General features: G+C 39.1%; 1 protein-coding gene across 3 annotated transcripts in view; it reads right to left on the reverse strand.

The window, feature by feature from the left end:
* PARD3B (par-3 family cell polarity regulator beta) overlaps positions 1 to 15362 on the reverse strand; it is a 401278-nt gene that overhangs the window by 94320 nt on the left and 291596 nt on the right. For all 3 annotated transcript variants that reach the window (XM_040560832.1, XM_040560833.1, XM_040560834.1), the window contains one exon: positions 3826 to 3936. In XM_040560832.1, the coding sequence (XP_040416766.1) occupies positions 3826 to 3936 (111 nt within the window). The remainder of the gene's footprint in view (positions 1 to 3825; positions 3937 to 15362) is intronic.

Below are 15362 nucleotides of genomic sequence, written 5' to 3' on the forward strand. Positions count from 1 at the left end.
CACGGGACACTTTTTTTTTCCTGGCAGATTTTGTCTCTGCTACCTCAACTGTAAGTGCTTGGGGCTGGGCCCAAGCTTCCCTAACAGCAATGAGCACAATGAGACCTTCACCTTGGTTGGGACTGTTAGGGAATACAAGCAGTAAGAAATAATAACGATGTCAGCATTTTAGTGCAGGATGCAGAGCTGCTTCAGAGAACTGCAGCTACAAGGCAGTACAGTACAGAGAGTTGTACTGAGAACTGAAAGATGGGGAATGGAAATAAGAATTGCTAGGCTAGAGAAATACTCAATTTATTTTCACTTTTTAAGGTTCAAGTGTGAAACTTGGTGGCCCATAAAATGGTTGCCAGGCAAATCTGTGCTGTGGACCAACGTGCAGCAAGTTCAATCCTTTTGGGAAGCAACTGCATTACAGAGTAAGTGCTGTATGCTCTGTCTGCATACGCCTACTAGATCTAACACATTCTGGATGTGTCAGACTTGTTGCACATGCACTATACAATTCTTTCTCCGTGCAAGCAGTAATCCAGCCTAGTCTGAGCACGATGGACTTATGTTCCTGCAAGCACACCTACATAAGATCTGATGTTTCCTGTCAGAGCCAGACTCACTGAATTTGTACTGCACAGCCAATCCATAATCATGCAGTGATCACATCTGTCATTTCTGCATGTCTGTAATCATGCAACATTTCTGGGAAAAGGCTGTGTACAAGGAAATACAGAATTATGGCAGGCCTGTCTCTGGAATTCTGTGAGATATTATTGTACCTATCCAATACCAATCAACAAACAAACAAACAAACAAACAAACAAACCACCTTTGCAAAACTCCAGGAGACAACCTGCTCCTGTAAACTGGAAATGCATTTCCTTCTGAAAACTGTTTCTCAGCTGGAACATATCTTGGAACAACATTCTTTTTTTTTTTTTTTGTGCCTTTTTTTCAGTGTGTTTTTTTTTTTTTTTTGGAGATCTGCCAAACATATAGTGCATGTAAAACCAACCTCTAAAACCATGCAAGGTCCACAGCTGCTAAGATGCACTTGATCATTAATCCTGTCACACCCAGCCCAAAAATCAACTACTCTGACCTCTTCTACTAGTGTCAAAAATGGACAGTTCAGCCTCTGAAAAAAAAACCACATTAAAAATCCTAAGTATTAGTATGACAGATTCTGAAATATGTAGGCAGTCAGTATTCAAGAAAACTGAAGTTTAAGCAAACAAACTGACTTTAAAACTGTAGTAATTGGGATTGTGTCTGAACAAAATTACTTAGCTAATCTTGGAAAAGTAAAATTAGGTATGTGTTTAAATTAATTCGAAAAAGGTTAGATGTCAAAAAAGCAACTTGTATTTTGTTCTAACTGTTAAATAGAGGATTTGTTCATGGGTATCAAGGGACAAAAGCTGCATTTCTATCAACATTTCTGTAGTCCATTTGTTCTACTATTACATTCCTAGTAGTTTTAATGTAACTCACTTGAAAATATGATTTGAAAGCATACTGATGTTTTAGTAAAATTAAGTAAAGGTTGGTTTTACAAAGATGAAACCAAATATGCAGAACTGCAGCTAGTGAAGTCATAGAAGCAGAAGATCTATGATGTGGATGTGCCACAAGGTTTTCTTTGCCAATATCTGCATTAAAATCTTGGAATTCAATTACTAAATCTTGAGACAGAGCTATAAAACTTGTCTAGAGTTTTACCAAGTATCATCACTAGCTGAACAGTCAACAACAAAACAAAAGGACTGGATTATGTTTAAGTCAAGTAATGTTTCCTTCCACTGATTTTACTCTATCTCCCAAACAGTTCTTACTCATATATGAGAATCTTACTTAATTTTCCTCCAGGAAAGATGAAGCCTCTTCCATCTTACAATTCAAGAAGGGTTCAGGAATCAGCCTGTAGACATTCTTATGTGTGCATACATATACTGCCATGCTCTTATTTCACTTCGAAAGTTGAAGTGACTTGACTCTTTTTACAGCATATGTTGCATAGCTTTGGGGATAATGTAAGGAAATTTTCTTCACTGTTCTTCTCTCTCCCCCTCCCCCCTTTATTTTTTAATTTTAATCCTCAAGCCATACAAGCTGTATTACCTGATAGAAAATAGGGTATATTTCTATTTTCATGCATTATAGAAGAAGAGGCAAATAAGTGAGTTAAAAATATCATCTTGGTTCATCCACTTCTCAATACACCTGCTGTTCTCCATTTCAGTCACAAACTCTTCCAGGTCAAAACTGAAATCATTACTAGAGAAACCAGAATGATGAAGACATTGAGCTGCCAGTTTCTAATGCAGTCTTACCAAGTTACTGTCAATCAGTGACTGTAACTTAAAAAAAATAAAATACAACACTAAAGAAATATTAAGAAAATTATCTCATGTCCAATTGGAATGTTAGACCTCTAGACAGAAGGGTTCATTCCTTGCAGCCTGCCAACATTTTACTAAATGACACTGGGCCTTTAACAGATGGAATACATGCTTCTTAGCTTGCCAGGATCCTAATAAAAGACACTGGCTTCTTTAAAATGAAGGACACATACCTCTCAAATTGCCAGTATCCAAATTGGGAGTCAGCAGTTTAAAATAAAGGCACTCATCAATCTGGCAAAATCAAGGACGTGATATAGAAATTTTAAAACAAATGGTACAAAGTTTCTCCTGACACTACTCAACTTGGATGAACTAAATACTTCAAACACTTACTAGGCATATCCAGTAGCAGCAAGTAGCAGCACTGTGGCAATTGGATACCGTACTAGCTTTTAAAATGAGTCAAATAAATATTAGCAGCAGACTTCAATGATTGGGGCTTGGATTTATTTCTTTTTCTCCATCCCGTCATCTACCACTCCACTCATACAGCTGACTATGTACTGCATGACTCAAATGAAAGCAGGATATCTTTTCCCTGGGCACTGATCAGCACCACAAAGGCTGGCCTGTACTGCGAGGAAAGACTCAGCACTCCCAAAATGAACTGTATCTGCTTCCTTCCCATCACCCAGGAGCAGGATTTTCCATTGAGGGAAATAAACCTCTGAAAGCTTTCCCTATGCGTTGATAACCCATAATACTACAGCTTGGAAAGTCTTGCAGCAACTGCAGAAGCCTCTTGAAAGCCAGCAAGTATGGGCTCTAACTTTTCTGACAGCAGCCATCCGAAGGGAGCAAAGACCCTCACTGGCATATCGTGAAGGACACCTGGATGAGTTGGGTGAGAGAAGTGGAGAGAGAAGTTTGCTGAGCCTTGTCAGCACTTACAAACTAACCCCAAACCCTGAATGGCTGAAATGGGTGAAAGGAGAAAACTACAAACTCCCCGTTTGGAAAAATAATGAAGATGATAAGATTGGGCATGGAACAGGAGCATTTTATGAACAAGACAACTGGTGTTACTCACATCAGTGGTTCCTTGTATTTCAGTCTCAGAACCTTACCTCCGAAATACTGCAACTCACTGCTGACACATGCTCAGTGGTGCCTACGAACCTCAGATTCTTGTCTTGCCCAGCATCCCTTTCCCACCCCCTGACTGCCAGCAGACCCCTGCCTCTAACTCTTCAGACTGACTGTAACTAGCTGAGCCTCTTTTCTTCCCACTGTGTCTGCCTACTCAGCATTTGCTGACTAGATACTTCTGCAACATGGGGCTAGCCAGCAAACTCTTGTGCAGTAAAGAACATACTTAAGTCCAAAAACTACCGTCTTATGGCACAGCCAGCTGGAACCAAAGATGTCTGATGTACTAGATCAGTTTTTCATCTGATGAACAAAAACGCTGACACGATTTACTCACCTTTCACGTTCATCTTTCATTTTCTCCAACTCCTCTTCTTTAAGTACATCATGCTTTGGATTCCCCTTCTGATCTGTTTTCCCGCTTTTATCTTCTTTTTTCTTTCCAAATCTGTTTAAGATATCAAGGAAGGAGTCAAGAAGAAATAATTACCAGAAGAAAAAACAGTACTTATCTATCCTAAAGCACAGAAATTTTAGGCAATCACAACACTGTGAGCTTTTATCTTGACCATAGATCCCACATTGCAAAAGAAGTTCAGTTTTAAATGGGCTATGTGCAATAGGAAGGACTAGTTTCAAACTGATTTGGTTCCTGAACTTTTGAAACATACTGCTTGAGAGAGAAAGCAGTAAAGCCCCACCAAACCCAAAAAGCAAGCCACTGCAGGACTAAACTATTATTGCACATTTTAAAGTAGCTGAAGGTTCTTCTTACCACAGGACAGCTCTCTGAAAGTAATCTGCAGTGACTGTGGTGCCAGCACCCAGACTGGACCACATATTCTGCTCTTATCAGTATCTATTATCTCTTAATCATATCTGGTCTTAATTTAAAGATTTGTTCTTTGTTTAAATAATGATGCATTCAGAAAGAATAAAATCTTGATATATTTTGAAAGTACAAAACTAGACAGCTTTTAAGATCTCTTTTTAAAGTACTTCTGGGTTTTCCTTTCTGCCTAGGGATGTACTATCCTTTAATATTTATGCAGTGAAAGTCCTCCAGAGACCCCAAGCAGTTCTACGGTTCCACTGTTCTATACGTTGTACTGATATGTTATGTTGCATAGCATAACAGCCCATTTTATGCAGCCTGTAAAAGGTGACTAAACCAGGGAGCTACATTTCATTTTTGATGGAGCTAGACAGAATACTGGGGTCAAGTATGTTGTATGTCATATATGCTTATGAATTATGGGCCAAAAAGTATAAAAAACTCCACACCTTTTCCCCAATCTGAATTCTCAATTCCATAAGTAAATAAATGATCAGTGCCTTCCATGTAAGTTAACGTGTCCTTTCATGCAAATCAATGACAGTACGTACAAAAAAGTAACGATTTCTTCATTAAATATACCGTATTGCAAACTACTTACTCTGACTCACAATTGCAAACTCTTCTCTGTAAGTCTGCAGTATTGTCTTGGTGATCTTTCTTTTACCCTTCTTCTTTTTCATGTCAGCCCAAACTGCCTCAAGTGGAATAGCTGAACTACTGTACATGTAGTTAACTTGTAAATCATTGACTTTAGGTTTCTGCTCTGACCAAACCAGAAATCTTTGTTGTCAGGCTTGTAAGTTAACAATCCAAATTTTTAGTGCATTTAAATCAATAATTATGAGCTTATGGTCAAATGAAGTTCTGACAGACTCTTCAGCAAGTCTTCCAGACAATAAGAATTTGGTTATAAGGAGAATGATGGGCATGAGAGACGGTCATGTAGTGTATGGTGCAAACAAGAAGAAAGACAAATACTACAGGCATTAACATGAGATGCTCTACCATGGCCTGTGCTGGGGAATAGACAGAGTCACATCCTAGTGCATGGCCTTCTCTTGCCTTTTTCTTATATGTGACAAGACAGCTAGCGTATTACATTCTTCCAGGGATCCTCTGATCAATATATATACATACATGCATACACACACACACCCCTTTCCTACAAACCATCTTCAATTCTTTTTTGATGGTCTCTCTTATATCAGTGCTTCCAGAAAGACAGCAGATACTTTCCATGCTTCTGCTTTTCCTGAGTTGAGAGCAGCACACTGATTCCACTGCTGCTTTCCCAGTTCTAGCAGTCCTACAAGGCTGCGGAGCCACAAAACCCATCAGAGGTTGGTGGTAGCAGTGAAAGCAGCAGTTGGGAAACATGAGACAGATAGAGATTGTTAAGAAAGAGTGAGAACATATGAAGTGAGGAAGGCTCATTACCCATGCGAAAAGCCATGTGAAACTCTGCATATATTGCTCTCTAGAGAGATGTCACATAAACAAAGCACCTAACCAGACAGCCAAAGAACAACTCTCCTTGGGATGAGCACCAGCAGGCTGCACCTGAAAACACCCTGCTTTCAAATGCTTGCACATGCTGTGAAGGTCTCATGGCGGTTTTCTCAAGAGAGGCTGTATTAGCACTTGCATCTTGGTCGTAATCCAAGTCTGGTACTTTGTTTGTATTCAGTCTGCTTACTTTTCTCCCGCAATTTTTCAATTATGGTTTTGTGGATTCTCATATTTGACTGTAGTAAGTATTGATTTTGAAAACAGTATTCTTGGGCATATTGTACTGTTGAAGGGAGTTAAAGCTGAATATGTTGCATACTCAAGAGAAATGTAAAAAAGAAATGTTCGACATACCTCCTTTTCAAGACTAGGTATTATTTCTTCCTTATGAAGAAAATACATTTTAAATAAAATAGCGATGATTTTGACTGTAATAACTGCAAGCATGATAACTCTCAGCAAAAATAGTGCTGTCTGCTGGTAGAGCTGCTCTAGCTACAAATTGGCAAGTTCCAGTGTAATTATAAATCAGGAATAGTGAGTTGGTCTTGATGAAAACACTTGATCTGTTGTTTTGGGGTGTTTTTTGTTGTTGTTGTTTTGTTTTATTTGTTTTTCATGTTATATTTAGCTTCACATGGGATTTGTGAAGACTTACAATTTTTACCTGTTACACTAAGTACGCAGCATATAGCTAAAGGCTAGGAAATGCTGAAGTTTTTAGCCTCTTGTGCACATTGCTATATCATAAAAATCCATTGTTTTTTATTATTATCGTAATATGTTTTCAGCTCAAAAAAATCTTGCACAAACATTAAAGAATAAAAACAGCAAAAATTTAACACTTAAGAAAAGCAATATAGAGCACAAAGCATTAAGCCACAAAAAAAAAAAAGCCTAATAACCTTAGCATACTTTTCAGCTGAGAAAATTAATATTCCAATTTCTCAGAGCACAGTCCTGTAAACAAGAGTATAAAGGGATTTTCTTTAAGTGATCAGACCTCGGAGTGATACATCCTTATGGGAAAAGTCCATATGCAACAGTTGAGAACATGCTGTAGCACAGTGAAGGATTATCCTATTTCTTTGAATTTCAAAGGAAAATATGGGTGCCCTGTAAATAACATTTTCCCCTTAGAAGCATTAAATGAATGAAGTTTCTGAATACCGAGTGTACATCATCATCTTGCAGTACATATTAACATTCAATTGGCTATCGTATAAAAGCACACATGCTTCATTTCAAGGCTTTTATCCCCATTGCAAGGGATAAAAGTTAGAACAAACCTTCTATGGGCCTGCTCTGTTATATTTGGGATAAACGTCTTATATGCAAGACCTAAAGCTGTGGTCATGGCAACACCATTTCCATGTGGAGCTGGGAGCTTCCAGATCTCAAACATGTTGGTATTTGCTTCAAGGATTAAAAAGCAGGCAGGTCTGTGAAGTCCCAGACTTGTAAGGAGGAGAAACATCTGCTGGGTAGAACCCTAAGCAGCTTGCTGACTAAATTCAGCAACTTGGATTTCTTAGTTAATTTGGTTGCCCTAGATCAGTAGGCGTCACTGCAGCCAACAGGGTACATAATGGAACTGCAAACATCTGCACGGAAATAATTCAAGAGGGCATATGACACAGTCAAGCAAGATACACAGCCTAACAATGTCATAAAGCCTTGACATCTCCAGAAATGATCTGTAAAAAAACAGAGTGATTTGTAAAGTACATATAACAAAAGCTCTGGCTCCTAGTCATTTCACAGCAAATGGGGAAAAATGCTGAGATTATTAAAGCAGCTCCCTTATGAAAGACTAGAAATAACCCTTAAAATTAAATTTAAATGTGAGTAAGAATGAATGAGTGAACAAGAAAGATAAAGATACTAATAAGGTATGATTTTCAGGTCCACACAGGGACTATAAAAAGCTTATTAACTGCCACTACTGCCGTGTGTTTTAAGTTATTTTATCATGCAGCTTTACAGCAGAAGAAATACCCTAGAAGCAGCGTTGTGCTTTGATTAATCACTTTCATACATACACTTTTACAGAGTATTAAATATTTCCGTAAAGATCCTTAGTGAGTCACACTTGTTTGTGATTACAGACCAGGCTCATTTTACATTTATGTTAATAGCAACATTAATGAAATACTTCTTTTACGTTTTTTGTGGCTCTCTAAATATCTAAAAGGTTTGTTATTAAATGTTTACTTATTGGACAGAAGCATGCCATTGAGTATTACACTAATGGATCAAGAGCTTTGCAACAGCTGAAAAAATACAGAAAGACGAGAATATGTTTGGGTAAAGGCTGTGATTTTGAGAACAGAGCACACATGGCAAGGACTGGGCAACACTGTTCACATCTTCACCAGTATCCAAGAAGACGGCAGTACTTTCATGGCACGAGTTAAACTTTTGGTGGAAGGGCAGCTCTGTGCCAGAGGCAGGTGTGCATCTCTTCTCCTTGCCCCACTGCCAGCCCCTCTCACCACTGACTGCATCCAATTCTCTGTCCCTGGTAGATGGAGGACCTGGAGACGGCCACATCAGCCTCTTCTGCTTACAGCTCCACGGCAGGTGAACTGTGATGGCAGTGCCTCCACCTCCAAGGAGAAGGAGAGGAAGGGGCAGGAAGGCAAGTCCACTGCGGGGCTGGGCAGTGCTTTGTACAACACCCAAACCGGTTGCTCCTGTTTATACTCCGGATCTCAGCACTGTGGTGGTGTTGAAAGAGTCCCTTCCATCCCACCCAACAGCCAGCTGGTCACTCCATCAGGCTCCCACCAAAACACCCCAAAGAGCAGGTAAGGCAGGTATGTGCAAGCTTAGACAATCAAAACTAGTTCGCACGGAAAGAGAAAAATAACCTAACCTTTGTTTTATTATATCAACCAAGACTCAAGTGGCACAACTTGTTAACATGTCCTGCGCTATAATTGTTATTTGTATTTCACAAATTTAGCTAAGCTTTATGACAGTGACTATGCTTATATTTAGCCATCCTCAAATCACTTTGGGAGGTAATCCACATTATTCTAATGCTGTGATAGTCATTAAACTGGTTATGGTCAGCAGGAAAAGAGAAGGTTATACAGATAATGCAAAAACAAAGAAAACCACATTATTAACACCAATATTTCATTGCTCCTATTTTGTTATGTCAACGTTAAACTAAGTACCTTTTTTTTTTTTTTTTTTAATTTGCTGTAGCTAACTACTGGAGCTAGACTGAGCTTCCAGATCCAGTCTAATGGGAGTAAAACTTATCTTTTTAACAACTCTCATTAAACACAACCTCCCCCCAACCCGTTTATTTCTTTGATGCCCAAATTAGCATCTTTTCTCCAGCATGCTGAATTAATTAGTGCAGTGACAATGAATTAGTACAGACAGGATCAAAGCTGAAACCGTATTTATCTGGAATTTGAAATTAAGAGCAGAGTATATTAACCCTCAGCATTTCATGGAGCTTTCCACATGGCATACTTAGTAAGCCTTCCAGGAGTTCATTCAAAATAAATCAACAGTGCAATTTTTTTTCCCACTGAAGTTGTGCTAAAATGAAAATAAATTTGCCAAGAAGTCTGCTACAATGGGGAACTGCCTTTAATGCATATCCTTACATACTACTTATTATGTAACTTGTAGGTATCAGTAGAACAAAGCAAACAAAGCTGAGAAAAGACAGTTAATCACACCTGTATTAATGCTTGGATCATCGCACTGTTCACAGACTTAAGGGCTAATGAAAGAATTCCCAGCACCAAACCTGAGGAAACTGCTTGCTGTAACCCCTCACAGGTAAATAACATCTAATCTTCAATGAAATGAAGAAACTTAGAAATGAAATGTCAAACAAAAGCCCTAACTTACACAGTAAAGCTTGCTCTGAAAGCATCAACCATATGGACAGCAACAAGAGAAAATCTACACTGCCAGTATCATTGTCTCAAATATTATCTGTGTTTCAGTATCAGATAAATGATTGGAGGTTGTTTGCCGTATGAAATGTAAGAGGTTACTCTTCTGCACACAAACTACAGAACAAAGTCAGGCAATCTAAATAAATACCCTGAAATCTTGAAATCTTTTTAACCTTCATCTTCCCTAAGCCTTTATGCCCCACATCCTTATTGTTTAAATGTCAAACTTGCCCTTAATGTATATAGATGTCACAATGCTGAGTTACTGTAACTCTTTCTGGTAACTAGGTATTAGGAAATCCTTACCAGTGGGGTAGCTCTATCCATCCCTACCATAGACCCGATGTAACTTCTGCAGTATATGAAGTGACCAGAGACAAAAACCGAGGAACATGATGGTACCCTAAGACTTGGGCTACCTGAGTTACAAGTGATTGCTGCAAAACCACAAGGTCCATCTACAGAACCAATGGACTGGAGTAACTCTCCTCGGCAACGATGCAAATATAGACAACAGAAGGCAGCCTGAGGAATCATCTTTAATATTTCAAGAAACTTATTTCTAGAAAACATGCAGAGGTAGTATGAGTTTTGGAGATAGTGTTTATTAAGAGGGGTCACCGTTATTATTATCTGACTGGGAAACTTGTTACAGTGAATGACAGCTTTCCACCTGCGTCCAAGAAATGATGCTTCAATCATCTGATGACCACGTTGCTGATTTGTGGTCACCAGTACAAGAACTCTGCATCCTACATCACATCCACAGAGAAATAAACACCTACAGTAATATAACACAGCTATGATTTACAGCTTGGCCAGAAGAAGGAAAAGTTGATTTATGGTCTGTCCAATGCATCAAGCCCTACCAGCTTATCCACCAGGCAGTGTAATTACCCTCCATCCACGAAACTATTCCCATATATTCTTATTTTTCCCTGCTTTCATATAACACTAGCCATTTCTCCCCTCTCTGTTCTACCCTACAGGAAAGTAATTTCTTCTGAATTGAATACTAATTCTCTCCCACTGCACAGAAACAGTGCACAGAAACATACCTAACCCTATTCTACGTGAAGTCTGCAAATGCCAACCCTAGGGGAAAAGGATAATCACACCCATGTCTTGGGCATGGTGAGAAAAAGAAAAGGACAGAGTATTAAGGTCTTCTCCCTTGACTCTGCTTTCTTAATTCCCATTTTCTCATCCCCACACTGAAGAAAAAAGAAGAGAAGCAGGCAGTTAGGACAGCTATTAATTTTTCCAGGAATTTGTTATCCTCTGTCATTCAGGAAAAAGATAAATGCAGTTTCTGACTGAACCTATTCCTCTGAGGTTCAGTCAATAAGACAAAAAGTAAGAGACAGAGACACCCTGTGCAGTCTGCAGGCGCTGCCAGCTGCCCCTCTGGGACTACTTGCTGACTCGGTGGATTTCTCACATTGAGTTTGGAAATTCTGCAGAGTCCAGTGAGAGACAGCATCCCTCGGTGTCACGCCAGCACCTTCAGCCTTAGCAGGTAAATGAGACAGGGAAAAGACCAACTGAAGTGAGGGAAAGAGGCTTTTTTTTCCTCCTCCTTTTCTGTTTCATGCTATCTCCTCATCTGTTCTGTGCCTCTTCCCCCTATTACCAGCAATACAGCCCCAAAACTCACTAACGTATCAACCACACATGCATGTATAGTATATGCATATTGGTAAGGGGAAGGATTTTTCCATTTTTCGTGCATCGTGATTCTCATGGTATTTGGTGCTTTTCTTATCATTTCAGCCACTGAGACGTTATATGAGAATCTCCATTCACACCAGAAAATTGTTTGCTCAGCCCTTTTGGATATGGAAAAAACTTGAACCCATGACATTCTCAGAACTGCAGATACAAAACTCGTGAGGCAAATTAAATACATGACATTTGCAAAACAAAACTGAAAACCTGCTACATTTGCACTCAGCGTCATGATACTTCGAAGTGTCAGACTCGCTAATTATCTCAGAACAGCAGTACTCACCTCCTCGACCACACTGTGTGCTTTCCTCTCCTTATGTGCCACAGTGGGGATTTGCTGGGGCTTATCTGACTTTCATGAAGAGAAACTGTTCATTGCAGGTTCCAACAAGATCTCCAGGAAAGCCTGACTCTTGAAAAACAGCAGTAACAGAGGAGTCCCCTGCGTTGTGCTTGAGACAACACCTAAACCTTCGTGGAAGCCCCTTTCTTTATGGAAATGTAGTCACACTCTAACGATCATTCATGTTGAGCATGTGTCACCACACCCATTATATAAATTTAAGAAACTGAGGCACAAAGGGGAAAAACGACTTGCCCAGATTAAGAAGTCTTATTCTCTTTCTCTGCTAATCACCTCAGGGCCATAGTTACAGTAACGCTACATATCTGCCTGCCTTGTTTTCCTACCAGTTTAAGATGCTTTTTCCCTTTTCTATTTCCCCCTATCTCCTTTAAGTTCTCTCCTCAATCATTTCCTTTTTCTCTCCCAATACACTCATTCTCCCCCCACCCCTTGCTCCGTACTCCTTTCATATGCTCTCCTGCTGCACTGTTACGGAAATACCCCTTCCTGGAGATTTTTGCTGGAGGCAGAAAAGGAAAGGAATGTGTCTTGGGAAACAGCACTCTTGCCTCCAAGACACAGCGCAGCAATATGCAGTAGAGACATGCAGAGTTCACTACAGTAGCTGAGCTACCAAAAACAGTCTCAATTCTTTCCCAGCAGGATGCTTTAGCCTATATTTGAGCTCTGCACTGCTCAGAGTGCTTGAGAAACTCTGAACTAAAGGAGAGTACACAGTGAAAAGACTCTGAGGCTCTTTCGAAGGAAGGCTTGTCCAAGGGAGTGATACGGGTATTGAATCGGAAAGGGAGGCAGTAAAGGCAAACAGAAAACTCTACAAGACTTGTTCTTAGATTACACAACGAACTCTTTAAGGTTTAAGCATCACAAATTCCATCCCTGCATCCTCAATGACTGTTGCCTTTTTTTTTGGAGAGCAGTAACTTTCAAAACAATGCCAAAATAAAAGAAGAGTGGAGTTACATATACTGTATTTTGAAAGATGTGTTTCAGCATAATAAATAATAGATGCTTTTGCATTTTTAAACTGTCAAAATCAGTCCTTCTGATAAATAATACTTTCCTTCCCTGGCCTTGGCTATTGTACATCACTAATTAGACATAGTAGTTTGTGGTTAAAATCCTTCCCTACAGATTTATTATTAGCTTGTATACACTTTTCAGTAGAATTTTGCTAATGGTAAGGTCTGCTGGAGGCCAACTGTATGAAGCCACTGGGAGGAGAAATCTGTTTGCCTGTCAAAACAGTGGCCATCAATTAGAACTGTAAATGTGATTCCTTTAAGTGTCTTGGATGGTAGCAGAGACTTCTAGTGATGTATTAGGGGGGTGAATCACTTTCATAGTATACTAAAGGAAGTTTTCAGACAAACAGCTGCCCATATGAAACAAATTCACCACTATCTTTGAGTTCAAGAAGAACCAGTACGGTCTGCCAAAATTCCCTCAACTATTTTCTCAGAATTCCCAGCTTTAAAACATTTTATGTGGCATATTGACAAAACTGATACTAGATTATTCTGTGGTTTGCTTAGGAAAAATTTGGCTTAGGATAGTTATAACAACATGAGAAAAAACAATGAAGTTGCTGAAAGACACAAAGCACGAGAAAAGTATCAGTGGAACGATGCAATTCCACTGTTCACTGATTTAGGATGCAACCTTGGCGCACACACAGCAATTTCCCCTTTGATACAAGCACCCAGCTTTCATTAGCATCAATAAGAGTTGTGTGGACACACTGATGGGAATATGTTCCCCAGTATGTTGCAGAAAATTAACACCACTCACTTGGGGACTGAAGGAGGCTCTGTCTGTCAGTCAAGCAGCCTTCTCTACCAGTTAATTAAGCAAAAACCTGTGTCACAAATCTCTAGAGGATGCTCTTCCCTGTTCTCCTCGGTACAGCAAAATTGACACAAAGCAAAATGTCAGGAGCCCAAGCTGAGAAGTAGGGATGTTCAAGGAAGATGGACTTCAACCTGCATTTGCCAAGATCTTTTACCACTAGTTTTTTGTGGATTTTGCAAGTAGTTATTACAAAGTAAAGTGATTAGTCATAGTTACTTTTACACTTTGAAAAGAATGATCTACAAAATTTTCAGTTCTCAATATATCGTGGCTTTTGGTTACCAGTTATTTTCAGCAGAGATAGTCCCAGATCACAGAGTCATAAAATCATTTAGGTAGGAAAAGACCCTTAAGATCATCAAGTCCAACCATCAACATAACACTACCAAGTCTACCACTAAACCATTTTCCTAAGTGCCACGTGATATATTAAATATATGACATACATAAATATACGACATATATAAAAACAAGTCAGCAAGACTGCTAACCCTCCAGGACTCCACTAATAATGGAGTGACCAATGAAAAGAAGGAAAAAGCAAAAGGACTCCATCACGCTCACAAGGTGTGGCTCTGGCAGCTGAAGGACAGGGGCTTGGGATGGGAAAGGTTTCATCCAGCTGCTACACAACAGACTTTCTTATCAGGCTAGGAAACTAGACTGAACTTAAAAACCCTTCCTCATTGCCACTTTATAAATAAAGAATAAATATCAGAATTGAGCAAATGAAATTTTTAGTCAATTGCGTGAACTACACAGATCTGTTGTATCTGCTTTTCTGCTCACGTACTATGTGCCAGAAACTTTCTTTATAAGGTTTTAATGAAGACCTGGCAATTGCTGCTGTTTCTTGAACCTTAAAAGCATTCTAAAAAAGCATTCTTAAAGTTATTCTAGAACAATCAGATAGAGAAATATATTTTACTGGATAAGTTCAGAGAAGATTGGTATAATTATGCTTTAAATCCATGAAGTACTTTTGTTTTGCTGGCTATCACAACCATGTAGCTCAAAGTTAATTAAACAACATAAACAGTCCAGATTCCTCAAATCTTTTTCCTACTTGCACATTTCTTGCCTTTCACACACTAATTTCCTGTCACAGATGTGCATACACAATTTTTACAAGACTTGTTATTAATGTTTGTATTACCAGCCTGTTAGTTTTTGTGTGAAAATGTAGGGAAAAAACTATTTGTCTGCTTTCTTGTTTAGATACAGTGATGCTTTGTTCACCACACAAAGGCATAGCTTCTTTTCTCAGTTGCCCTACAGCTCCAGGTTCTGATGTTATACTCATGCATTCAACTATTCACAATTCTAAAAAAAACCTGTGCTAATTTTACCTAGTGACCAAAATGAGCACAGATCTACAAATTCTACACGATATCATCTCAATGCAAAAAATTAGTCTGAATAAAGAACTTTGCTATGACTGATGAAATAAACGTTAAATTCAAAGCCTGTATCAGCATAGGAGGCTGAAGAACACAGAGGAAGTCTGTCACTGACTTCATCAAAACTTATGCCACAGAGGATGCCAGGAGAAAACAGTATCGCTGTATAAATAACTAAATGGTGTTGATAAAAACTACTCTAGGATGCATAATCAATAAATGAACTTAACACCACCTTGTTTCCAAACTGTG

Source organism: Cygnus olor, chromosome 6 (genome assembly GCF_009769625.2).
Source record: "Cygnus olor isolate bCygOlo1 chromosome 6, bCygOlo1.pri.v2, whole genome shotgun sequence".
NCBI lineage: Eukaryota > Metazoa > Chordata > Aves > Anseriformes > Anatidae > Cygnus > Cygnus olor.